Source organism: Peromyscus leucopus, chromosome 13 (genome assembly GCF_004664715.2).
Source record: "Peromyscus leucopus breed LL Stock chromosome 13, UCI_PerLeu_2.1, whole genome shotgun sequence".
In the NCBI taxonomy this organism is placed as follows: domain Eukaryota; kingdom Metazoa; phylum Chordata; class Mammalia; order Rodentia; family Cricetidae; genus Peromyscus; species Peromyscus leucopus.
In genome coordinates, this window is record NC_051074.1 from 3,558,410 (window position 1) to 3,585,281 (window position 26,872).

The 26,872-nt window shown below is 45.7% G+C and overlaps 1 protein-coding gene across 8 annotated transcripts in view; it reads left to right on the forward strand.

The window, feature by feature from the left end:
* Dis3l2 (DIS3 like 3'-5' exoribonuclease 2) overlaps positions 1–26,872 on the forward strand; it is a 322,501-nt gene that overhangs the window by 237,318 nt on the left and 58,311 nt on the right. For all 8 annotated transcript variants that reach the window (XM_028876243.2, XM_028876240.2, XM_028876244.2 and 5 more), the window contains 2 exons: positions 7,247–7,354; positions 19,068–19,301. In XM_028876243.2, the coding sequence (XP_028732076.1) occupies positions 7,247–7,354; positions 19,068–19,301 (342 nt within the window). The remainder of the gene's footprint in view (positions 1–7,246; positions 7,355–19,067; positions 19,302–26,872) is intronic.

Genomic DNA, 26,872 nt, shown 5'->3' on the forward strand with positions numbered 1-26,872 from the left:
AGGAAATGGGTGGGGAAGTGGAGAAGCTCTTTCTCCAGGTACTGCCACTACCCACATCAGGGTAGATGCGGAGAGCAGATCCTCCTTAGTAGCTCTTAGAACGCTTGACTCCATGTCACTGATTGTGAGGACCCAGGCCTGTTCTTTTTGTGTTTTGTTTTTATTGTTGTAGACTCGAGGTCTTACTATATAGCTCAGGATCTTCCTGCCTCTGTCTTTATCATCATATCCAACCTATGGGTCTAGTGTTTAGTGAAGACTTCTTGACCCACCCAAAAGTATCTGGACCTCCATAAGGAAACCCAGATCCAGTTGCTGGATCCAGCTCATCCAGCTCATTGAACCTATTATAAATAGTGTCCTTAAAACAAAGAATGTAGTGATTACTGGCAGATCACCTGCCTGAGCAGGATCACAGGTTGTCTCTAGATGAGGTGTAGTAAGAAAGAAGATGCATGGGCTGGAGAGATAGCTCAGTGGTCACGAGCACTTGCGATATAATCATGACCAAACTTCAGAGATCTCAGTGCCCAAGTTAACAAAACACCTGCAACTCAAGCTCCAAGGGATCTGACACCTTCTTCTGGTCTCTGCTCATGCGCAGGTGTACACAGCCACAGACACCCAGCTACATTCATTCACACACACACACACACACACACACACACACACACACACACACACACACACACACACGTCAACACTACCACCACCACTACCACTCATACTAAATAAAAATAAATAAATCTTAAAAGTAAAGAACATACACATGTCTGGAGAAAATAAGGGAGGTAATGTTTGCTTCAGCAACACACACACAAAAATTGGATGCGGAGATTTAATACTGACCTTGAATAAGGCTTACATGCAGATTTGAAAAGTGTCCCATATTTTAAAAAATAAAAACTACTGAAGTAAACTATTGTTCTCTTTTCCATTACTACCTTGAAATATCTTAAGCTGTGTATGAGGTTTATTAAATTCAGTTTTGTGTCTTGGGGTTTTGTTCATTTAGTAGTTGTTTGATTGGTTGATTTGGTTTGATTTTTTTGTTGTTGTTTGTTTGTTTGTTTTGGCTTTGAGACAAGGTATCTTGTAGCGCAGGTTGACCTTAAACTCCCCATGTAGCTGAGGGTGACCTTGAACCCCTCATCTTCTCGCCTCTACCTCCCAAGGCTGGGATTAGAGATGCATGCTGAATTTTGAAGCCTGAAAGTCCCAACAGCCTAGGGCCGTCTCTAGTGAGCCCCTCTCTGTACCCACTTGAGGCAGACAGTATAGAAATGGCAGAAGCTATGGAAAGAGAAAAGACCATGTGCAGACAGGAAGCCAGGGTGGAGGGAGGAGCCAGAACCAGAAACCGTTTTTTGAGAAACTTCAAGTGTGACCAATGAAAGGAATAGAATCTGGAGTTTAGGGCAGCTCCACTCCTGTGCCCTGCCCGAGGGGAATCAAACCAGCTGAGCAGGGAGTTCACTAGCAAGAGCTCCAGGCTGTTAGGCCAGGCTAAAGACGGAGATACAGGCATCCCTGAAAAGTTAGCGAAACTGGCTCAAGAGGATGGCTGATAGAAAATACTAGAAAGGACCTGAGTCTCTCTCCCCTGTGTAGAAGAGTGAGGAAGGCAGTAGGGTAAGCTGGGGGAGAGCCTGGGGAAGATGCTGTCAGGGCATGGCAAGAGCTGGGACTGTTTGTTCATGCACCTCCACACAGCCTAGCACGTTTCCTGCACCATCTGTGTTGAGCCAGTTGTGTCCCAGCACAAAGAAGGCAGACTCTGAGACTGAGATTTGCAGTTAGGACGATGGGATTGGGACATCGGGGAACTGTGATGGGGTCCATGCTGAGCAGGGAGCGTGATGAATGCAGGGCTGGGAGGACAACAGCAGGACCACGGAGCACAGGCACCGGCCCTGTGCGGTTGGCAGCAGGGTTTCTCTACAAAGAAACCTTCCCTGGTTATCCTTGCTGCTCTGCACCTCACTCTGGCCCAGAATCTCTCCAGATGCCGTGAAAGGACTCATGCTACATGGAATCAGGGTACCCTTCTTCTCACCTGCCTGGGCAGGCCTGTGACAAAGTGGCTTTTAAGAGAGGCCCCACCTCACCAGCCCTCTTCTACAAGGAAGCCTGCTGCACTCTGGGTTGAGCAGGAATGCATGCACAGTGACCCCTGGAGGACCAGTGGATTTATGAGATGCTGTGATGTGCCAAACCACAAATGTGATCATAACCTCTTCATTTCTTCTCCTTTGAAAGACACAGGCCTAACCACCTATTTACAAAACTGGATGAACATGGACTGTTTCCTCTGAATTCCATCTGATTTCTTCCTCAAGATCTAGTAGAAAGTTTAAATACAGTTATGCTACCACTGATTCTTCATGAAACTTGAGTTCTTTGGCATCTGACTAGTGGGAGGAGCAAAGCAGTTTTGATACCCTGGGCAGCCACAGGGTGTGCTGGTAGTGTTTTTTGTTTGTTTGTTTGTTTTGTTTTGTTTTAACAGAGGGTTTCCAAAATTCTTCCCTTTCTACTGAAAGTACTAGTTGCCGCCATGGACATTTTTGTGTAAAGATGCTGCTATCGAATTCTGACAGCAAGGATTTCATAAAGTGTGGGGTTTTTGTTTGTTTGTTTTTGGTTGTGTGTGTGTGTGTGTGTGTGTGTGTGTGTGTGTGTGTGTGTGTTACAGTAAACAGAGAAAACCCAGGTTATTGATTTTATAACAGAGGTCAGTCATCCACATACTAATAGTGCCTACTGTGTTGGGGGTATTAGATGAGGGACAAAGCCAGACCTCTCTGTGTTCTTGGGGAGGCACCTAACAAGGTATCAGGATGCGCTGTGGTTACGGCGGCATTAGAAGTGGCATGGGAGTAGGGAGGGTGGAGTGAGGAGCTTATTCTCTGGGACTGCCTCACAGCCTCTGTGAAAGATCAGGGGAAATTACAAGACAGTACATTCTCTGCCTGAGGGAGTCTGGATAAGCCATGAAAATGGCAAGGAGCAGAATCTGGAAGCATGCCAAAGTTTGCCTGCAGCAGTGTCCAGAAAGGTGTTCCAGAAAATGGGAACACCATGTGCACAAGCTGGAGCAGCAAGCAGGCGAGGCAGGTGAAGGGCTTGCAGTGGGAAGCCGTGCACGAGAACCATGGATGATAAAGGGGAGTACCTGGGCCCGAGGCTGAGTAAGGAAGGCTGAGCCAAGGGTCACAGGGACTTGGACACCTTGAGCTTACTTTTATTGAGCATTTCAGAGCGATTTCACTTTGAAGGAAACCAAGGTCCAGAATGGTCCTGGATCATCAGGAAGTGCTGGCCCAGGCTCTGACTTGAGGTCTCTGTGTCAAACCTTCCTTATTTTCTCACACCTGGTGCCAATGCATTGCTTCAGCTGCCTGATGGTCTGAAGACCTGAGCCCCAACCAGCTCTTCACAAAATTTTAGCCTCGTACTTATTGATAAAATAGATCAGGCTTAGTATGTGCAATAGGTATAAATTTATATGTAAATGTATAAAAGAAGATCAATTAATAGAAAGTGTAGCTTCTTAAAAAATAAGCTCTTCTTTTGAAATGATTTTAGACTTACAGAAAAATCACAAAGACAGAGAGGCTTCATTGCCAGCATCTTACATTGCCATGCTGTCGATCAGAGCTAAGAGACTGCCTTTGGGACACTACTGTTAACTGTACTTCATCCTTTATTTGGATTTCACCTATTTTTCTATCAGTGTTTTCTGTTTCAGGGTCCGGTCTAGGCCCACAGTACAATGACTTTTTATTTATTTATTTATTTATTTATTTATTTATTTATTTATTCATTCATTCATTCATTCATATTCGTTTTTTATTTATTTATTTATTTTTACGAACACTAAAGCATGATGGTACTGAGTTATGTTACATTATCAGATACTCAGTCTTGTGACTTAAAGTATGATATTTCCTTGAAAAATATTGTCTAATTAAAGAGAGAGATTGAGCTCTGGACTAGTCATTGCAGTAAGCATTCTGGTTAAGCAGCCAGTTTCCATAGACCATCTGGTGTCATCATCTGATCATGGAACTCAGAAAAGAAAGCAAGAATGCATACCCAGAAAACATAACTGAACTTCGCTCAGCCCCATGATAATGCACCACAGACTGAGTGACTTCAACAATAGACCTTTAGTTTTTCACAGTTTTAGAAGCTTGAAGTCACAGTTTCAAGTGCTAGTCTATGTGATTCTTGGTAAAAACCTCTCCTCGCTGGTACATGGCTGTGTCCTCACATGGCCTTACCTCTGCACCTGCTGGAGAGATAGACTATATATGCTTTGTCCTCTCCACCTCTAACATCTCAGTTTTCTATAACTAAGTCCCACTTTTATGATTTCATTTAACCTTAGTAACCACCCAAAGACCCCATCTCCAAATACTGTCAAACTGGAGACTGCAGCTTTAATATATAAATAGATAGGTACAATTCAGTTCATAGCATAGTTCAAATTATGTGAAATCTTTATATTCATTCACAAAACAGTATGACACAGAAACTCGATAGTGTGATGATGTAGGTGAAGTTGTAGCATTTGTTTTTTAAATGTAATTTATTTATTTTTATTTCATGCACATTGCATGTATGTCTATGTGAGGGTATCAGATCACCTGAAACTGGAGTTACAGGCAGTTATGAGCTTGCCATGTGGGTGCTGGGAATTGAACCCGGGTCCTCTGGAAGAGCAGCCAGTGTTCTTAACCGCTGAGCCATCTCTCCAGCCCACAGTTGCAGCATTTTATAAAATACTTGACACACACAAGAGAATGTCATATATTTAGAGAACATTTTTAAAATAACTTATTTATTTTTGTTTTATATACATTGGTGTTTTGCCTGTAAGTATGTATGCAGGAACCAGATTCCCTGGAACTAGAGTAACAGACAGCTGTGAGTTGTCATGTGGATGCTGAGAACTGAACCTGGGTCGTCTCAAAGAGCAACCAGTCCTCTTAACCACTGAGCTATCTATCTCTCCAGCCCCTTAGAACACATTTTAACTTTACTACTAATAAAGCTGGTGGGGGCACTGAGGATGTAGCTTGCCTAACATGCACAAAGCCCTGGGTTAAATCCCCAGCACAGCAAGCATAAACCAGGTATGGCCATCCATGCACACCTGTAATCCCAATACTCAGAAGGTGGAGCCAGGAGAATCAGAAGTTCAAAGTCATCCTTAGCAAAGCCATCCTTTGAGACAAGCCTGGGCAACACAGGACTTGTCTCAAAGCAAATAAAACAAAAAACAAGATAGCAAATAGTGTGTCATTTGGGCTGATGGTATAAAAAACAGACAACAAGAAGAGAAACTTCAGTAACACTTTCATATAGAAGCTGTTACCAGAAGTTTTCAAGTAGTCATTGGATTTTGCCTAGGTTTAAAACCTCTAGAATACTGCTATAGAGTATATTGACAACTATTCATTTTTTGTTACTGATATAGGCCATGGGTTCTTGAATTTCCTCTTCCATACTAAGGACATGTTCTCTATGGAAATAGTACAGTACAGAAACTTCACATGGGGAAAGAAACCGCTGAGCTTTGTTTTGATTTTACTAATAAAGAAATTTGCTAAATTTATGTAAATATAGTGTAACAGCTCTCCCTTTCCAATGAATTAGCACAGAATTCAACAGCGTATGTTAAATTAGTACACAGTAAATGTGGGAAAGAAATGGCTTATAATGCAATTTGAGTTTGGGATAGTGAATGATAATATTATAATCAAGAAAAAATATGGGAGAAGGAATTGATCTGAAGGCAGGAGGAAGAAAAGGCCAAATATCTTGGTGGGGGAAGCAGGGAGAGATACTAATTTTGTTTCTGGAAACAATATTATGGAAAATACAAATAATTTCAGTGACAGCTGTCATCATTTCAAAGTATATTAAAGACAGATTATTCTGTTACAGTATGATCAGTTGTAGGGTTTTGTTGTTGCTGTTGTTTGTTTTTGATTGTTTATATAACCCTGGCTGGCCTGGAACTCTTTATGTAGACCAGGCTAGCCCCAAACTCACAGAGATCCTCCTGCCTTTTCTTCTGCCTCCTAAGTATTGGTATTAAAGGTGTGTGCTACCATAACCAGCAAGATCCATTTATTGTGAGATTAAAAGATAGTAAGTAAGAGAAATCATCAGGCTTAAAAACCTACAAAGTGAGGCTGGTAAGTTGACTCTGGAAAACGTGCTTGCTGCTTAGCCTGATGATCTGAGTTCAGTCCCTAGTACCTACATGGTAGAGAGAATTAATTCCCCCAGATTGTCCCCTGACCTCCACATATGCACCATGGTATGTACCCCACACAAATGCAAAACTAAATAAATAGTGTATTTTTTGGAAATATTGCAAAATGGGTGATTGGTTGGCCAGTGTTCATCTATGAACCTGAATTTATGAACTTCAGTTGTCATAGTTATACTTTATTATTCTGTTTATACTCCAGTATAATTTTGTAATTTATGATATGCTCAATTACTAAATTAAATAACTGATGATTTTACTTTGATAAGACTCTGAGGAGTTTATATTACCTTTGAGTTCTTAAGTACATTGTTCAATCAGAATAGTAATACCCCAAAACCTCCCCTAAACATTTTTAGTATTTATTTTTATCTTATGTATATGTATATATGTATGCCATGTGCATGCTTGGTGCCCATAGGGGCCAGAAGAGAGCATCAGATCTCCTAGAACTGAAGTGAGTCACTATGTGGATGCTGGGAACCAGACCTAGTTCCTCTACAAGAGCAGCACGTTCCCATAGCTGCTGAGCCATCTCTCCAGCTCCCTCCTCCCATAGACTCCAAATCACCTCCAGATAACTCATAAACAGTATCATATTCTATTACTTAGGGAATAATGACAGGAAAGAGTGTATATATGTATTCCCTACAGATGCAATTCTAAAAATGAAAAAACCTTTCCAGCCTTGGCAGAACCTAGCGATTTAGAGGTTGAACTGTAACCACAATCTTGATACCTACTCTTCCTGCTTCCCAGTTCACATTCCCTCAACACGAGAACCTTTGGCAGAGCCTGAGATAGTGTGCTCTTTCTGCAGAGGCTTCTAGAAGTGAAGCTCTGTCACCTTCAGCTTACTCTGGAAGCTCAAGCTGATCACCAAAACTCTACCTCTGGGCTGCCTAAGACAGACTCCTGCAGGTTGGACAAGGATGCTCAGAAACTCTGCTCTGTTTACAGGTGGTCCCTATGCTTCCCAGACTTCTGTGTGAGGAACTGTGCAGCCTCAACCCCATGACTGACAAGCTGACCTTCTCTGTGATCTGGAAGCTGACCCCTGAAGGCAAGGTAACAAACTGTACTTTGTCATTCACTCTCCGCTTACTACTGTCCCACCCTGTGTTAGCACCCATTGCGTGCCTGCACTAGCCTGGAGTCTTCTGGTGGACAGATGCAGAAGGACTAGGGTAGGTAGCTGTTGTAGCAAGAAGTCTTAGGGCTCTAGCCTGACTGACTCTAGGCAAGACTGACCCTGCTTACTGCCAGTACTCACCAGCCAATGGAGAGTACCAGTTGTGGGGGTGAGAGCTTAGGGTAGGAGATGGTTCGGTGAGGATGGATGTGCATCTGCAGAACAGGATGGGAAGCCAGGCTTAAATGAACCGTGGTAGTCCGTGTTCCTCTAATGTGTCCTGAGGAAGATGGCTAATGAAGATTAGGAGAGGAACACTTCAGTCCTAGCACGAGGTAAGGAAAACACTGATAATAGAGGGTGTCAGCAAGCACTCCCTATACACAAGGAGGAAAGAAGATGAGTAAAGATGACACCTGAAAACCAGTTCCCTCTCCATAGTGAGCAGCTGTAAACATCACAACAGGGTCATGCTTGAGGACATGGGGCTTACTCAGTGCAGACTTCTGCAAAGCTGGTTACAGACACCATGAAAGAACATGGGAAATGTATATGCTGTAATAATAAATGAAAGTGGAAAAAAAGATGCTTAATTATAAAGTGGTTCCAAATAAAGATGGAAAATTAAATAACCACATTGATTTTTATTCCATCCCAAAACCTCACTAAAATAACAGTAAAGAGGTTTTTTTTAAAAAAAGAAAGAAAAAAGGAAAAGAAAAAAGACAAACCCACAAGGACAAAGAGAGTGGGAGAGGAGACAACAGCAACAAAACCCTGGAGCAGGAGCAGATGGATAAGTGGTAACTGACTGAGCAGTCCTGAGAAAGCCTAATCCTCAGCCAGGAACCGAGGAAGCCAAGAAACAAAAACTCAGAGGTTGACAGCACCAGATAACTCTGGAAGTGGGGGAGGGTGGGGGAAGTGAGGCCGACATCAATATTGGTTCATTGAAAAGATTGCCCCTCCTGGTCTTAGCAAAAAACCTAGAGATTTATTTTTCTATAGAAATGCAATGAAGGTGTATCTGAAACAGGGACACCACTCTGGATAGTACAGTTCCTCAGGGGCATTGGAGTAAGTCTTGGCATCCAAATGCAAAGAACTCAACTCCAGAATTCTAGGGGCCAGGCCTATATTCTGTGAGTCAGGAGGTGGGAACACCTTTCTCTGAGGAATCTGAGTAATGAAGAATAAACACTCAGCATCCTTAAGGACCTTCCAGCCAGCCACCTGGCCCTGTCTGGTACAGTACAGTAAAGCTTAGATGCATTTCAGATTTCTCCTTCTCCCTCTCCCTATCCCTCTCTCCCCTAGATAGGGTCTCACTATGTAACCGTGGTTAGCCTGAAACTTGCTATGTAGACCATGCTGGCTTGGAACTCACAAGATCACAGAGACCTACCTGTCTCGGTCTTACACCTGCCCCTTGTCACCATGCCCAACTAAGGTGTTTCACCTTCGTGCATGAAGAGACAGCCAGTGGAAAGTGTCTTTGCTGAAATGAATACAGCAAAACACACTTACAAGGAGAAGAAGCTGTCCTTGAATTTTAAACAGAAGCTACCTATGCTTCATTAGCTACCTTAAAAGGGCTGGGGTTTTTTGGTTTTTTGGTTTTTGTTTTTTTTTTGGGGGGGGCAGGACTTTTAGAAATTAAAAGCAGGATAGAAGAAATAATTCTGGTTTGAAATGAAGTTGACTATTCCAAGCAAAGAAAAGAAAATTAGAGGACCAATCTGAGACACCCAGAATCTGGTTTGTGACGGTTCCAGAAACCAAAGCAGAGAAAATGAGAAGAAATGCTGAAGAAAACCATTCATTCCTAAAGGACTTTCCAGGTGCAAAAAGCTCATCACAACCCCAATGGTGGAGGCTTGTCATCCCTAACATATAAATCATCATAGAGCTTCAGGATCTAGGAGACAAGAAAAAGACCCAGAAGGCTTCTAAAAACGGCCAAGAGAAAGCCATACACAATAGATCAGAAGGCAGAGCAAGTTCAGACTCTTTCACTACAACCTTAGAAGCTTTGTGATACTTCAGGGAAAACTTCTCCGTCTAGAAGGCTAGGATCCCTGTAAAATATACACGCTAAGCTATCAGTAAACTGAAAGTCCAAACGCATATCTTCAGGGGCTGGAGAGATGGCTCAGTGGTTAAGAGCACTGACTGATCTTCCAGAGGACTGTGGTTCAATTCCCAGCCCACATGGCAGCTCACAACTGTCTGTAACTCCAGATCCTGGGGACCCGACAACCCTTACACAGACATACACACAGGCAAAACACCAGTGCACATAATAATCGATGGGTGGGTGGGTGGATGGATGGATGGATGGATGGATGGATGGATGGATGGATGGATGGATGGATGGATAGATAGATAGATAGATAGATAGATAGATAGATAGATAGATAGATAGATAGATAGAAAGGCCCCTTTTTAGGAAGCTTCATAATGTCTTGTTGTTGGGTCTGTAATTATAGAAGCTGAGGCAGGAATCTTGTGAGTTGAAGGACAGACTGGGATACTTAGAGAAAATGTCTCAAAAATGAGAGAGTGAGAAGAGAAGGGAAGAAGAAAGGGGGGGAAAGGAAGAGATGGCAAAGAAAAGAGAAAACAGGAGAATAGGAAGAGGAAGAAAGCTGCTGGGTTGAGGAGACGGTTCTGCAGTTAGAGTACTTGCCATTGCAGACATGAGGACTTGAATTCAAGTCCCAGAAGCCATGTGACCCGTCAGCAGTGAGTGTCCATTACCCCAGTGCTCCGACTGAGTGTGGGGCAGAACAGAGTATCTCTGCAAGCTCTGGGCCCACTGTCTCAGTCTCTCCTAAGAGGTCGGAACTGACTTTTGAGGTTGTCCTCTGGCCACTGTATGTGCACTGTGACAGGAGTGTCCCCCACACACACACAGATGTACACAATGCACACACGAGCATCTGCACACTCTGTGAGGGACAGTGGTCCAGTAAAGGGCATGCCCGTTTAAAAGGGACACAGCAGAAAGCTTGCTGCCGCTCCTCTGACGTGTGGACGACACTTCATGAAAGCAGCTGCTGTGTTGGGGTCATGAAGACAGCCCTCGCCAGGCACTGCACTGGCTGGCACTTGATCTGGAACTTCTGACCTTCAGAACTATGGGAAATAAATTTCTATGGCTTAAGCCACTTGGTTTGTGGTATTTTGTTATAGCAGCCTGAACAGACTAACACAGTATCAGATGTACTTTGTTAATCAGGTTACATAAAAATCTACTGGGAATAGACCTTTTACCCAGGCATGACTTTTTAACATATATCGGCCATGTAGAAAGTACTGACTTAATATGCTAATCTCTACTGTGGGCACATTCATTGTGTAGTATTTTTACAACCACATTGCTAGTGCCATTGCTTTCTTTCACTCCAACCTTTTCATTGTTAGGAAACCCACAAGCTCATAGAGTAGATGCAGGGCTTCTAAAGTTCTAATTTTATGAAAGTTCCACTTGTATCACCAGTGATAAGCAATGTCAGTTGTTTCCTTGAAGGACTAAATACCCTAGTCTAAACAGCCATGGTTTCCGTGTCAGCTGTTCTTCATAGAAAAATGGTGTGTTTGGAATAATGCTCCTAGTTAGCTCACAGATAGCTATGTGCATGTTTTTCCCCCAAAGGTCATCCTCCCCCCTCCTGAAGTGTAAGTGACAAAGACAAATACTTGGAGTTGAGACATAGAAAAGTAATGAATTTTACTTGTGCAGTGAGAATATTCTAAATGGAGCTAGCTCTTTTTTCACTGCCAGTGTGTGGTAGGGGGAGTAGTGTGACTGTTCTGTCCTGTGCAGATGAAATATTTTACCTTCCAAGGCTTCTAGACCATTGCTGCAAATGGCAATGTAGTCAGTTTGTGTAAATGCCCTGGACTATGACTAAAAACAGTTTGGACCATGTAGGCCCCTGAATGTTACTAAAAGGCCCGCAAGAGTCCATGAACCGTACTTTGAAGATGAAGACTACTGTTTGATCAAGCAGACTAAAACAGAACAGGTATGAATCTGATGAAAGGAGAAGCTGCACAGGAAAGACAGTGACACTGTGTGTGAGTTCTAATCGTTCTGAGACAGCTGTGGCGTGGTCTGCATAGGAAGTGCTAGGTCAGTCAAGGCCACATAGCCAGACCCTGCCTCGAAATAAGTAAATAAGTAAATAAAACAACAAAAAGATAGTGTTAGAATGACATATACCTTAGTCAGAAAAAATAATTTCAACTATAGATCACATAAGAAAAACATCCCAATGAGCCCTCATCCCGTATCCCAGACTTAGTACTGTCAAGTCTTTGTTCTTTAAGACTACAGTATTTTAAAACAAACCACAGACATGTCACCTCACTCCTGTGTGTTTTGATATGTGACTAAAAATCTGGGCATTTTCTTTTTTCTTTCTTTCTTTTTTTAATTTGCATTTTCTTATATAACCACAATGTCCTCAGCATACCTAACGATGAATGCTAGTGTCAGGATGCCATCCAAACCTAGTCCCTAATACATTTCCTTGGTTTTCTCCAATTGATTGGTCCAAATTGTGATCAGTAAAATTACACACATGACATTTGGTTTTTGTAGCGTTTAACTGTCTGGTAAAAAGTTCCTATCGAAGCTCTGAGAAGCAAGCAACATCTGAACATCAGAGAGGGAACTGTGAACACAGTGTGCCAGCAGCTGTATCTGGTGGACGTGGGGGCAAGCTTGGGCAGTGAATGGAGAAAGACCAGAAGGAAGGGAAACAGAATGACAGTAGTAGTTGTATTTGGATAGTAAAACTGTGAGTGATTTTTTTCTATTTTCTAATGGCTTTTTTAAATGTGAATAACATCTCTATTTTTATAAATACTTTTAAAATGTGTAACTAAATAGAAAACAAAAGCCCATAGAAGCATCCTAACTTGAGTCAAGAAAAGAACACTGTGTTTGAATTACGCTGCCTGGGCAGACCTGAGAAACTGAAGCTGCCTGGTGTGATGCCCTGCTAGAATATGGGGTCATATGGTGGGGGACACAGAAAAATGTAAACTCTAACACTCACTGGCCTTTGGGGTTTCTTTTGAAAGCAGCGTATGGAACCCAGGCCTTCTGCTTCATGAGGGCTGGAAGACAGGTGTAAGAGAGGCACAGGTCTCCAAGGGTGCTGGGCCTCCCTCCAAACCACACCAGATAGGAAGTATGAGGGTTGGAATTGAGGACAGGGTTGTGGGGCAAGGCCTACTAACCACAATCTTCGTTCTGTGGTTACCCAAATACCCTCTCCAGACCCAGTGACCACATGAGAGGTAGGCCAGTTGGTAAACCTGGGGATATGGTGACATCTCTCGTCCACAGTCCAGATGCCCATAATGAAAGGTTCAGTACCACATTCCAGACCCAAGGACTGCCAGTCCAAGATACTGTAAAGGAAAGCCTGAGCTACGCTTGAGACCAGATGGGAAGTTAGGGTGCCATGGAGGACCCTGGAGACCAAGACAGCCCCTCTTCAAGAGCCCAGGTGAAGGAAGAGGAACAAGTTCAAAGCCTGTGTGACTGAAGCCCCAGGCTGAGTTTGAGGGTTGGGGGTGGGGTGGGGCTTCTCTTGGTACAGAGGGTTAGGGTAGAAGGGGTAGGGTGGGGCCAGCAGCAGGCCACACTGCTCTATAGCCACCAGTCTCTCCTGGTGATGAAAGAGAAAAAGCTTTGCAATCTTCCTCAGGCTGTTGCAATATTCTGCTTTCTAAGGCAAACATGGTCTGCTATCAGAGCTGCTCCAGCATTTTTTTAAATATGGCTTTTTTTCAGCACCTGCACGGAAATCTCTGCTTTCATGAAGCCAGTGCTGGTGGCGTTCCTCTTCCGCTTCAGTATCCTCTCTGCCTTTCCCCATCCTTCCCTGCTCCTCATTCTCTAAAAATGCCCCCATTGCAACCTGGAAAAACAAAAAACAAAAAACAAACAAAAAAAAAAAAGAAGAAAAACAACGTGTTTTCTGGATCTGTTGATGGCCACGCTCTCAGACCTTGGATCTCTAGCCTCCTTCACATCTGCTGCATTGAGCAGGTCTGAGCTGCTGTACCTTTGCACCTGTGCCTCTTCAGTCCTCTTTCTCCTACCATGGTGACAACCTTAGTCCCACCCACATTGTCTTCGTCTGGGAACTTTTTGTCTGCTTCCCCATTAGAAGCTGAGTGTAAATCCTGATTAGCCCCCAGAGTCCAATATTTGAAGCATGGCTTACAGAGACCAGCCATCTCCTTACATGACCATCTGTCACCAGCCCCCACCAGGCCCTCCTCTTCTGTCTTGCTACTCAGGGGTTCATTGAGTTTATCAGGGAATTGTCACACTGAGACTCTATACATGCTTCTGTCCCTTCCTTGAAGGCTCTTCCTCTCAGTTCTGCCATCAAGAAACCTGCTTAGCCCTTGTGATCCAGCTAAAACGCCATTTCTTCCAGGATTCAGTCCAGGGCCTCCGACTAAAACCCAGGCCTCATGACAGTCTTAGCAGTTACTCGTTCACTTAGTGAATATAGCACGGTGTTTGTTGTGCTCACATACCATACAAGGTATTGAAGATCCCAGATTAAGTCCCCATCAAAAAAGAAACCATTCTCTCCTGGTGGTAGATTTGTTTGTTCTCTTTTCCCTACCTGTATGTTTTAAATTTCCTACAGTGGAGGCACATTACAACTTAAAAGTAAAAGTCATTTGAGAATTTTTTTTCATATGTTTTTTAATAAGCAGATGAGAGCCATTGTAGTGTATCTGTAGGCTGAGTGGGAGATAGCCAGACAAGATGAGGAAGAAGCGACATTTTTGGAGCCTGGTTAAGAAGGTGGTGGTAGGCTCAGGACTCACAGCCTGTGTGGAAGATGAGCTACCACAGGACAAGGACCACCATCTCCCCTCCCTTGAATAGAATAAAGGTAGGGTTTATCAGAGCATGGGAAGGTGTTTAGATGAGTCGCAGTCAGACTTTCCCAATGGTGAACGTCGTCTGCCCTGAACTTCAGGGCTATTTCTACTCCATTTTGTTTTCCTGCACATCCTTAAGCCTACACCTGAGTTTTACTTCTACCCTGTAGTTCAATGCCCTGTACCCAGAGAGTCTTAGGAACCATTTCACCGTGGTTTTCACATCTGTTTCTACTCTTATCTCAGCTGCCTCGTTAGAAGGTAAGCCCCCCCTCCCCCCGCCCCCAGGGAAGCAAATGCATCTTCAGTGGCCTCTCCAGCCCTATGAAGTTGCCTGCTGAGAGTGGAACATTGTCTCAGGCAGCCCTGCCCTGCTTCCTCACAGCCCTTCTCTTCACTTCCTTAAAGACCCCTGTGGACTGTCATGCCTTGCCACTGGCCTGCCAGATACCACCACTGAAAATCTTGAAAGCAACTGCTGTCTCTTCCCATGGTCCACAGCGAGCTCATGGTGCCATGTAGTTTAGGGCTTCTGCTAGAAGCGGTGTTGTGTGTTGCATTTCATGCCCAAGCACCCTACTAGATACCTTCCTTGCCTGAGCATCTCCAGGGGGACAATAGCTTCTCAGACTGGCTCTGAGAATCAGAGAGGGCTCCTAGAATCTCTCCTCTTAATCATTACCAGGGGCAGAGCCCAGCTGTTTTATTTCAGACATGTAGAGGCACCTCTGTAGCAAGGGAGGGATGGAAGCAACTGCCATGTCCCATGTCCCTCGTGCCTGCTTTCCTGCTGAAGGCACCAGCCAGCTAGATGGCTTACCAAAGGTCACGTCAGAGGGACAGCAGAACCTAGTTATGAACACTGATTTTGCTGTGAATCTTGGGGATGGAAATCAGAATTCAAAATGAAACGTTTTCAAGAAATGAAATAAGACCTTCACCCACTGTCACAGCAACAAACTTTCTGTCTCCTGGCCACACCACAACAGCTCGAGTCTCATTTCCCTCTAGTGCAGTGGTTCTCAATCTTCCTAATGCTGAGATCCTTTCATAGTTTCTCATGTTGTGGTGACCCCCAACCATAAAATTATTTCATTGCTACTTCATAACTGTAAATTTTCTACTTTTATGAACTGTAATGTAAATATCTGGTGTGCAGAAAATCTGATATGTGACCCCCTCACTAAGGGGGTCGAGACCAATAGGTTGAGAAACACTGCTCTAGTGTATGTGACAAAGACTTGGTTTCCTCTGCTTTCTTGTCTTTAGTTTAGAAGTTCCTACACCTGCCAACAGATCAAGATGGGAAAGGAGGTAATGATCTCTCTGGGGACTGGAAGATAAGCCGGAGGAGTGCTGAGATTGGATAGTTAACTCCAGCTTCTTTTCTATGCAGATTCTAGCCTGAAAACAAACTGACTTAGAACCCAACAAGGTCTGCAGACTTGGAAGCAGCCCTGTGCTTCCAGGCTCTGGGGCGCAGTCCTTAGCGGCTCTGTCCTGTCCCCGCCCCACTTGCTTCAACAGCAAGAGCAGGTCTGTGGGATAAGTGGAGCTGCTGCTGGGGTGGCAGCCTTGTGACAATTTGATTCTACCCTTCTGTCTTTCTCCTGTTAGAAGACAAAATCTGAGCCCCAGTCAGTACTGCAGGCCTCACCTGAGGGAGGGCCTAGTGAAGGAGCCGGCACCCCCCCTCCGCACCCCTCCTCTCCCCACCTCTCTGCCCCCCTCCATGCTCACCCTGAAGCCACCCCACAGTTGGGGCCCGTTGGTCCAGACCTTCCTGTAGAGTCAGCCTTCCTTCCAGTCGCGCACTACCTGCCCTTTGCTGTCCACGGCCTCTGCTTTCCCTGTCTTTTCCAGACACTTTCCTCTTGGCACCTTTAGCTTGTGCTTTGGCCATGCTGGCCGGGATGGCCTTGCCAGGGCTGTGAGAAACATCGGCAATCAGCTACCTGTCCCAGGCGCCACCACTCGAGGCAGCCTGCTTGGTTCCAATCAGGAAAGTGTTTCTGCATAGCAGGCGTTTTGAACTCAGTGTTCTCTGTGTGGAAACCCAGAGGTGCAGGAGTCACTTCACATCTAGTTAGTCACAATTCTAAATTAGCTCCATTAGTAGTTTTTTAAACCAGAGGCATCTTAATGAGGTGCTGATATTTTTCAGAGGATAATTTTTTTAAAACATTTGCATGGAATAGAATAGGATGTCTAAAAGTTTTTCCACACCCCTGTATCTATAAAGTATAGAAATGAATATGTATTTGAGGTATATTTTGTTTCTTCATCATCTATGTTATGACTTTTAGCTAAAAATAAACATACATACACATATATTTTTTTATTCCAAATCTTTAGATATGGACCTAAGAGTTTGTGTGATTCTTAAGAATATCCTACCTGTTTGCCCAGCTGTAAATTGACTGTAAAATGCCCTCTCCCCGAGACATGTCAAAATGATGCTCAAGGCAGTGGGCCTGAGTCTGGGGCCAACAGCTCTGTGCTGTTTTAGGCTGTAGGTATGGAACGGGTACCTCCTTAGACAATGTGTTTCCCAACCACATGCCTGCAGTCTGTAGTGGCACTGTGTTTGACCTGACATTCTGAACAGTGGCACCCCATGGTGTGTGCTCCATGAAGAGGGGAGTGGCCTGAGTCCTGTGGCTATGCAAAGGAGGCAGGACCCAGTCTCCTCAAGGGTTTTGTCTATGTGTTTCCTCCTCCTTTCCCCCCACCTTTTCCAGGAAAAGCCCTTTGTCTTCTCCTGCTGGCCCTGGTCATGGACCAGGTGTTGATGTGAGTAGTTTTCAGACTGGAAATTAATGAGCTGTTCTACCGAGAGAGGCCCGCCTTCTGCCCCATGTGTCTGCTGCTCCCAGGTTTCCTCCACATGGGTCTTCGCTGGTTTCTCTGTGGGAGGCTGCCCCTGGCTGACAACCCTCTATTGGCTTTCCCCAGAGGGAATTTCAAGGCTGCTTTACCTAGAATAGGAACTATTTCAGTGCACATCAGCTGTGCGTCCCACAAGTCCTGAGCCATGGGAAAGCCAGGCAGCCTTGCTGAGGAAGGAAGGAAGTTCCCAAAGGCTCTCCTTTGTATGTTTGTGAAGAAGGCTGGTACAGAATTTCAGGGGTGCAGGAATGAAATGGAGGAAGGGAAGTTAGGAAAAGGCGCTATAGGAAGCACCACTGAGGTCGAGGTTGGTAGTGTCCATGTGGGTGGTGGAGAAAGGCTGTCTGTCTTGACCAAGAAGGAAACCAGGGGCAGAGGTGCCCATTCGGCAAGAATGGGTGCTTCTCATAATACAGTGCGCTGCTAGTGTGCACGTGCACAAGCTCCGGTGAGGGACAGTAGGCATAGACACATGACTGCTAGTCAGGGCTCAACAATAAGAGGGACCAAGCAAGCGACAGACGTGTAGAGTCAGGAAGAAGGGCATCTAAGAGCTTTGTACAGCTTGCTGCAGAATTTTGTGCATAAATACTTAACAGTACTCAGAGCATTCATTAGATTTAAAGCAGTTCTTATTCCTCCAGCTTATGTGACAACAGATAGCCCTTTCATTGGGTGGTGCTTATCTTCATTTGAGCATCATCTACTACAGAAGAGGATACAGGCCGCAGGAGGCCATATACCAAGACCTGGTGTGGGAAGGAGTCCATGAGCTAGCTCACTGGGAGTATGAGAATGGTCACACAGAGTGTAAGCTGCCACCATCTGTCAGCAGGCTGAAAACAGGCTGCCTAATATACATGTACACACAGCCAGGGTTGGGGGCGGGCACCAGTTTTGGAAGGAAATGAAGGAAAAGAAAGAAGCTATATCTCCAGGGAAAACTTTGAGACCATAAGAATGTAGAGATTACAGCCCTGCCCCTTTAGAGGAGGCTGGGGTTCCATTCAGGAAATGTAGATATGCTCAGGACTCAAGCCTGGGTGGCCTGGCTTATAGAGAGGCCTTCAGCTGCATCTGCCTGCAGACTGCTTGCCAGCCCCTGGGACTGGCTCTGTAGTTATCCTTGCCTATAGCACGCAGGCCTCGTGAGTGCCAGACATGAGGCCTGCTTGCCATAGAAGACATGAACTCATAGAGCCCCTTGTAGTTTACAATAGGGATAGTTCTTGGAATAATCTGAAAGTACAGTTTTAGAATTTTTGAAAAAAAATTAAAGTCTAATATTACAGATTCCAGACGCCTTATAAAGGTCTTTGCTCTGAGTGGGTAAACATGTGAACAGTAGCTGCTACTCTCCAGATGCCCATGTTGTCATTTTTAAAAAGTTGCAGTTCTTCTGTTCAGGGAGGGTGAATAATCATAAGGCTCACTGCGACTGTCCCGAATGGAAGCTGTGTTTGATAGAGATTAAGTGTGTGGACAGCTCCTGGGCTTTCCCTCTTGCATTCTCTAAGCCAGCCGCCAGCCCTCAGAGTCCCATCTGTCATGTCTTAGGCTTCCCATCTTCCTTTCCCTGCTTGTGACATTGATGACGGCCCATCCAGACGAGTAGAAACACTTCCCGTGGGCCCTTATTTTGTGCCTGGGAAGGTGCATAGACCTCAGCTGTCTGTTGAATTCTGCCAGGGCCTGGAGTCTAAACCGTCTGAGGGAGCAGCTTCTGTGTCTGGTTCATTCATATGACGCCAATCAGAGCACACAGTCAGTGCTCCGTTGAGTGTGTGTGTGTGAGAGAGAGAGCAGTTGAGCACAGTCTGTCTGTCTTTGCAGATCCTTGAGGAGTGGTTTGGCCGCACCGTCATCCGCTCCTGCACCAAACTGAGCTACGACCATGCCCAGAGCATGATTGAAAATCCAACTGAGAAGGTCCCTGAGGAAGAGCTGCCCCCCATTTCTCCAGAACACAGCAGTAAGGAGGTGCAGCAGGCAGTCTTGAACCTGCACAGCATTGCAAAGCAACTTCGCCAGCAGCGCTTTGTGGATGGTGCGCTCCGTTTAGATCAGGTCAGTCCATCTGTTTTGTTTAGTGCAACCTTGAGTTGGGCTTGTGCCCAACACCCAAGGGTGAGAGGCAGCCTGGTGGCCTCTTTCTCTCTGCCTGTTTTCCCTGCCACTCCACCATACCGTGGTAACATGAGTCATGGCAAGATGGACTCTGTGTAGGTAGCTCTGTGACTCCAGCTGCTCTTACCTGGAAAGCCCGTGTCCAGGACTGAATTCTCGCTTGTTAGATGACATTGCTGTGACAGGTGCCTGGGAAAGACAAGGAGGAAGGACTTGTTTTTGTGGCTTCAGAGGAACGTGGAACTTGGCTCTGTGGCTTCTGGCCCACAGTGAGAGAGAAGACATGCGAGAAGCATGTGGCCCAGTGGGGTTTCATGGCAGCCAATAAGCAGAGAGAGATAGAGAGACAGACAGACATGTGAAGGGGCCAGAGACAAGATAGACTTTCCAGAGCACACCCCAGTGATATCAATGAACCGAAGAGCTAGTCCTTTGAGATGATAAACAAGATTGACAGAGCCCTTGGTCTAACTAGCCCAAAGAAATAAAGAGGACCCAGAGTAACAGGATCAGAAATGAACAGGGAAACATTACAGCAGACACCAAAGAAATTCAGAGTTTCATAAGGGAATACTTTAAAAACCTGTACTCCATTAAGTTGGAAAATCTAAAAGAAATGGATGAGTTTCTAGATTCAGCCAAACCACCAAAATTAAACCAAAAAGAAGTCAACAACCTAAACAGACCCATAACAAATGAGGAGATTGAAACAGTCATAAAAAGCTTTCCAGCTGAAAAAGGAAAGTCCAGGGCCAGATGGATTCACAGCAGAATTCTACCAGACTTTCAAAGGAGGTCTTCAGCCAGTCTGACTTAAACTAGTCAAAAAAAAAAAAAAAACCAGAACCAGAAGGAGCACTCCCAAATTTCCTCTCTGAAGCCTGTGGATCTCTATGTCTCCAGTTGTGTCCCCTCACAGAGGCTCTTCCTCTGCTCCCTACTTTGCGTTGGTGTTCTGAGGATGGAGCCCACTGTCCTCTCATCTCCATCAGCAGTCCTGCCCTGACTCTAGTGTCTAGGTTGTTATAATGATGCAGAGCCTGTGTCTAGCTCTGACCTGCCTCCCTAGCTGTCTAGTCTTGCCACCTGCCTTCGTAACTGCCGGGATGCCCCTCAGCATCTCACCAGTGCTCGCTCACCCTTCCTTCTGCAGGAAGTGGTCTTGGTGCCCACAGCATGATGCGCGGGCTTCCTGGTGTTCTCTTCTCGAGGATCTACTGGGGAATTAGATATGTGTGTCTCCAGACCTGAGTGTGCCAGCTGCACAGGCTACTGAACTTCTGCGTTGACTAAAAATCACACAGACTGATCAGATACAAGTTTCAAAAGAAAGCCGTTTATTGGGGCTGGAGAGATGGCTCAGTGGTTAAGAGCACTGGCTGCTCTTCCAGAGGACCTGGGTTCAACTCCCAGCAACCACACGGCAGCTCACAACTGTCTGTATGAGGGACACCCCCATATAGACATACATGCAGGCAAAACACTAATGCACAGAAAATAATAATAAACAAATCATTAAAAAAAAATTTTAAAGCTGTTTGTTTTGTAAACACTAATGTTTTAGAAAGACCTGGATGAGATAAATCTTCAGAATTTCTCTTCTTTAGGTAAGACAGCTGTATACCCAGCTGAGAACTCCTCAGCCTTGGGAGGCATCTGGACTCAAATCACTTTACAAATGAATTGTGGGCTTAGGGGGTCTGCAGCCAACGAACTGGCCTTGGTCTCCTCGAAGAAGACGATGGAAGTCTATGGTGTTGGCACCTGTAGTCCCAGCACTCTGGAGGCTGAAACAGGAGGAGTGAGAATTCAGGGCTTCGTGAGATGAATGTCAAGACCTTGTAGCAAAAGAAGGAAGAGAGGGAAGGAGAGAGAGGAAGGAAATGAAAGGAGTAAGTTTAGTTTTCTCTCTCTCTGTAGCTCAGGCTGGACTTGAACTCACGGCTAGCCTCCTGCCTCACTTTCCAAATGGTGGTATTACAGGTGTGAACCACCACACTAGGCACCAGCTTTTGTTTTTTAAAGCCTTACTCTTTTCAAAAATGGTAAAGAAATGTACATTTATGTAAATTAACTTATAAGACAAAATGTTAGTTGTATATCTTGTGTGCCTCTTCTGCATAATTCCCTTCTTGACTTGACTTTTACAGTGACAGACAGCTGTTACTCAAAGCCCAGCAAATGAGAGGGGTTCTGAAGCACCACTGTGAGATGTTTCCCCATCAGGTTTCTGTAACAAGTTCAACTGGATTAAATAGTCTGTGAATTGGGGAAGAAACAAAGGCAACCTCAGCTCCCTCCCATTCAAAGAGGTGTGGCCATCAGGGGCATGACCACAGGTTATTGATGGAGGATGAGCTGTTGGCATGTCTGAGAATCAGAATTTTATTGCTTAGGAGACTTTAGATATCTGTATCTCAGTGGCTCTCTTAACTCATCAATTAGAAGGCTGATGTCCCCACAGGTAAATGAGTTGCTTAGTGCCAGACTTCCAAGCAGCTCTTTGTTTGGTTCTCCTCCGTTTATTACACCATGCTGACAGGAGAGGAAAAGTTCGCCTTTAAAGTGAGGGGGAGAACACCCTCAAAACCTAATTAGGTTCCAGTTAATTAAGGTTTGAAAATAATGAATTTGTATCCTTGGAGCTGATTCCTTAGTTCCCCAGAAAACAAGTCTGTAGACCCCCACATTAGATGGAGACATCCATCTTTGCAGCCAAGGACACTGGTGAGACCATTTATAAATCAGCCAAATGGCCTTTTTCAGAAGCCACTGCATTTGTTCCTGTTCCTAGTGCCTTCGTCACCCTCCCAAGCCCATTTTCCCTTGGGGCCTTTTCAGAGGCCTGCTGTTTGGAGTCCTCTGAAGCTCTGTCTGCCATAGTTCTCTGTGCCCGTGTTTTGAGTGGCAGTCCTAAAAAAAGCACATCCTTTTATGTCAGCAGCAATTAGAGATCAGTTTCAGCTTTGTCTTTCGAGAAATCAGTGTGTTGGATGACCCTGAGAGTGAGCAAGGGTGGAGGATGAGGTACTAGTATGTTCCAGGGACATAGGCTTGGTAAGTGCAGAAAGGCAGAGCAACTTGACCATGAGACGTTTGCAGTCAGCAACTTAGGCCCCATCTAAGACAGTGAGCTTCAGTCCCGGCCCAGCTGCCTGGCTCCAGGCCCTAAGGCAGCAGCTGACAGGCTTGTTCCCTGAGCTTGGTATGCTGGCCTCTGCTGGGAAACAGTATAGAATGCTGCTTTGAGGCAGAATAACTCAGTTCTCAATGGCGCTCACCTAGAGCTGGCCCCTGATTTTAACAAAGTTCTCTTCCAAGAGGTGATTCTCCTTTGTTTCATTGCCCCAAAAGTGACACAGGCCTCCAAGACCACCTTGTGATTTTTGGTCAGCTGAGTTGAATAATGACCCTTCTGAGTGGCTTGTCTCCAAATCCACATTTTCTGCTGCCAGTGTAGTTCAAGGACTTGATACAGATGACTGCTTTATTTTAATTCTTTTTTTAACAGTATACGTCTCTCCTGAATCCTAAAAGGAAGCTTCAGTCATGGGACCAAGACTTCTTTCTATATGTGTGAAATAAAGAAATCACAGTGGTTTCTAATATCCACACCCTGAGTGTGATGCAGTGGGCGCTGTCGGGGGGCTTCTGTCTCTGACTTGCACAAGGCCTGCCCTCAGCAGAACTGCCTGGCTTGGTGCATAAGACCCTGTGTCTCCTTTGGGCTTCTAGCTTAGCTACTGCCTTCAGAAAGGGTATGGTGGGAAGGTAGTGTGGCATCAGATGGGTCCCCAGGACTAAGACATCTTCGAGGTACTGGCTGATGGCGAGAAACCCCACCACCACTTTCTGCAGCTCTCCTCACCTCCTTCTCTTCTGCTGGGTTAAGGCTTCTATGAGGAATGAGCCAGAAGCTTGCAGTCAGCCAGGATCCTCCAGCAGGCAGCTAGAACTGTGACTCTCTGAATCCAGAGAGCCTTGGAAATCAAGTGAAGGAAACCGGGGGTAAAGTAAAGGAGACTTTACTAAGTTCTCAGCTCTATCATCCATGAAGCCTACTTGACAGTTTGGGGGCCCAAGTTCCACACAGTTTCTTTATAAAGGTAGCCTTACTAATGGAAGTCAGTCACTTTTGACTACCCTGGGACTCAAGCTGTGGAATGCTGTTCTGCTTGACCCTAACCTAGTCTCAGCATTGGCAGGTTTTCCCAGGAAGGGCCAGATAGTAAATGACGTGAGCTGCTGGTCCATATGGTCTGACTCGGACTGAGCCCTGCCTGGTAGCGTGAAAGTGCCAAGCGCTCCGAATGGATGAGGTAGCTGACATGCAGTAAAATTTGAAGGTCACTGAAATTTGGATTTCATATCATTGTCAGATTATTTTTCAACCATTTAAAAATATAAAAAATCCTTAGCCCCTGGCCCACACAAAGCAGGTTTGCCTGTGGTTCACTGACCCCTGCTTAACTGACCGGCAAGGTTTTCAGCCCTATTACCCAACGAGCCTTTAGCAGCTCATTACCACTTCCCCAGGAAGCCAGGCTAGGTAATGGAGAACAGTTGGGCTAAGTGAGTTCTCAGGATGGTTCCTGCAATTAAGTAAATTATTCTTTTGATTAGTACCACGCTTAGTGGGTCCAGCTGGAGGCTGGGAGTGAGAGTGGCTGGGCCCTTCAGCACCCGTTCTCCCTCTCTTTAGGCAGTGGGAGGCCACACAAGCAGCACTCTCCTTTCTCCTCTGCAGGGTCCTCAGGGCCAGGGCAGCCCCCCTCCCCTCCCCTCCTCCCCCTCCCCTCCCCTCCCCTCCCCTGGCCCTCTGAAGGTGGGGACCTCCCCAGGAAGAACAGGCTGTGAGGAAGCTGGGCAGCTTCTCTGCCTGCGCCTGCCTGCAGCACCAAATGCAGCAGTGTGCGTCTTCCCTCCACTATAGCTGCATCCTCGCTGGCCGCTGTTCATGTCACACTAAAACTCAAGATAGGCCATGGCCCAGGTTCTGTGATTTGGGGTTTTTATTGTTGTTCTTTGTTTCATTCAGGGAGCTCTTCATTCAGCATAGCTTCACAGATCTGTTTGGGAGAGTCTAGTATGTTGTAGGTGCTGGCAGTGTAAGATGAGGAATGGGAAGTCACAGGTATGGTATGGGGAGGGAGGCAGCAAACCACTAGACACTAAGAAGTGCCCAGACAGAGCTCCACCCAGAGTGCAGGGATGGAGGGTGGTTGGAAGTGCTTGCTGAACTTGAGACTAGGGAGTGACTCCTGCCCCAAACTCAGGTGCTCACCCTTAGAATCCTGAAGAAACCCACATGCTGTGGGCAGTGTACTGAGAGCTTCTGTCTTCTTCTGGCCTTCAGAGGGCAGCATCTTGAACTTGGGTTTCTTTGTGTCTTTTGCTTCCTGTCTGTAATAGTTCACAGGAGTCATTTGGGTTGGCCTGATGTGAATAATCATAAGGAGAGCCAACAATTAGACTAAAGAAAATCACTCCATTATCTATGATCTCCCATTCAAAAGGACAACTGTCTCTAGGGTGCTGCAGTGGCCCCCGCGGCGTTCAGGGTTTCCATTAACTGTTGACGGCTGTGGCTGCTCTCGGACATGTAGCAACTCGCTGATTTCCTACTTCCCATTTACTACTTTCATAACATTCACAAAAGCACACTTTTCATTGAAATGTTCCATCTTCATTTGTAGATCCAGCGCTCTATGCCTCTCAGCACCTGAACTCTAATTGATGGCAGGCAGAGTGGGGAGCTGCACCCTCCACCACACAGGGATGCACAGCATCCAAGGATGGAGTCTGAGGACCTTTCCTTTGAGAGTGACAGATGAGTTTAGTTACTGTACATTAATTTCATATGGAATTACAGAAAAGAGTCTTATTTCTGCATCCCAAGGCATAGGCAGGAAACAACCTTGAAACTTGACCCAGTTATATAACTAATTACAGCCACTTATGTGGGCTGGTCACTGTCTGTGGCTTGTTAACTGGTGTATAAAAACTGGTGCACACCCTTCCTTGTCAGGTAAACTCCTCGGGCAGCTTGTCATTACCACCTGCACTCTCCCTACACTCAGTCTTCCTGTGGCATGGCACAGTTATTTCCCACACTTCACAAAACTTCAGCAAATCCTGTTTACCTTGGAAGTTGTTATGAATGCAGACTCACACACGACCACCGGCCCTTGCTGGATGCATAGGATGCCTTTGTGTTCTCTCTCTAATGGCAAGAATATTGTTCATAACTCTGGGAAGGAGCTGTAGGCAATGAAAAATAGACTTTCTGCCCTAAGACTGCCCATGAAGTGCAGGAGAGCAGGTGGACTTAGCAGAAGGACTGCACAAAAACGGAGAGGGCAGGGCCTCTCAAGCCTGATGGGGTTGATGGGATCAAAGGGACAGCAACCTGAGCAGTAAAGCTGTGCCCACTGATGGGCACGATGAAGAACAGTTCTTCCTCCTCTGAGCTCTGAGTCAGTAGTGACTGGACGCGTGCATCACAATGAGATGAAAATGTCTCAATCTACCCCTGGGACAGTTTAGATGAAAGGAGGCAAACGTAGCCAGAGATGGAGCCATGCCCTCTGTCTGCTGGAACTCTTGGGACACTTCCCCACCCTCCACCCCTGGTATTACCTTGGCTGCTGGTGTCCTTCCCAGGCAGGGTGTAGTGAGGCCTGAAGCCGGAGCTTCTGCACTTGCTCAGCAGAACACTGAGGTCTGCTTTCTAAGTAACTCTAGAAAGCAAGCTTGGCTCCTGGCCCACCTCTAGAAGCTTTTGCTTGCCTTCTGGTTCCTTCTACATGCCGATGTCCAGCCTCATTTCTTCCAGGCGGAAAAACAAGAAAAAGAAAGAAACATTACTTCATGTCTGCTGCTATAGCCTCTGGGTTCACCTCTCTCTGGACCTGCAGAACCTAAAGACCGAAATCCTCTGCTGGTTCCAGGTGGGGCTGGCCCAGCCAGTCCTCTCCCTTAGGGGCCCTAGCATTTCATGCCTGTCTTTGCTTCATTGTCCAATTGCTTGTCGTCTTCCATCTCTACCCTTGTCTCCTCCCTTGAGTTCCTACAAGGCGAAGACCACATGGTGTTCATCTTTGTATCCCCAGTCTCTGAACAGTGCTGCTTTTTAACAAGCCATTTGTTCCGGGTAGGGAGAATGGAAACCAAGGCTGTAGAGCTGAGGTGTGCTTGCATAAGAGAGTTACTGTGCAGTGTGAACCAGGGTTGCCCTCCCCTAGATGAACTTTTGACTCTTTGACAGGACATCCAACGTGTAGAACAAGATGGAGTGAGGACTTTCTCAGGTGGAGCTGCCTTGACAGGTCTGAGGTGGTGGAAAGCTTCAGAGGTGTCAAGAGTATTTGGGGGTTCCCTTTCAGATTGGGATGTCCCTGCTGGTGGTGTCAGAAAGGACTCTCCAGGAAGGCAGGGACCTCCCAAGGTTCCACCAGAGAAGGGAGCTGCAGGCCTGGAAAGACAAAAGGTACCAGAGCCATACCTGCCCC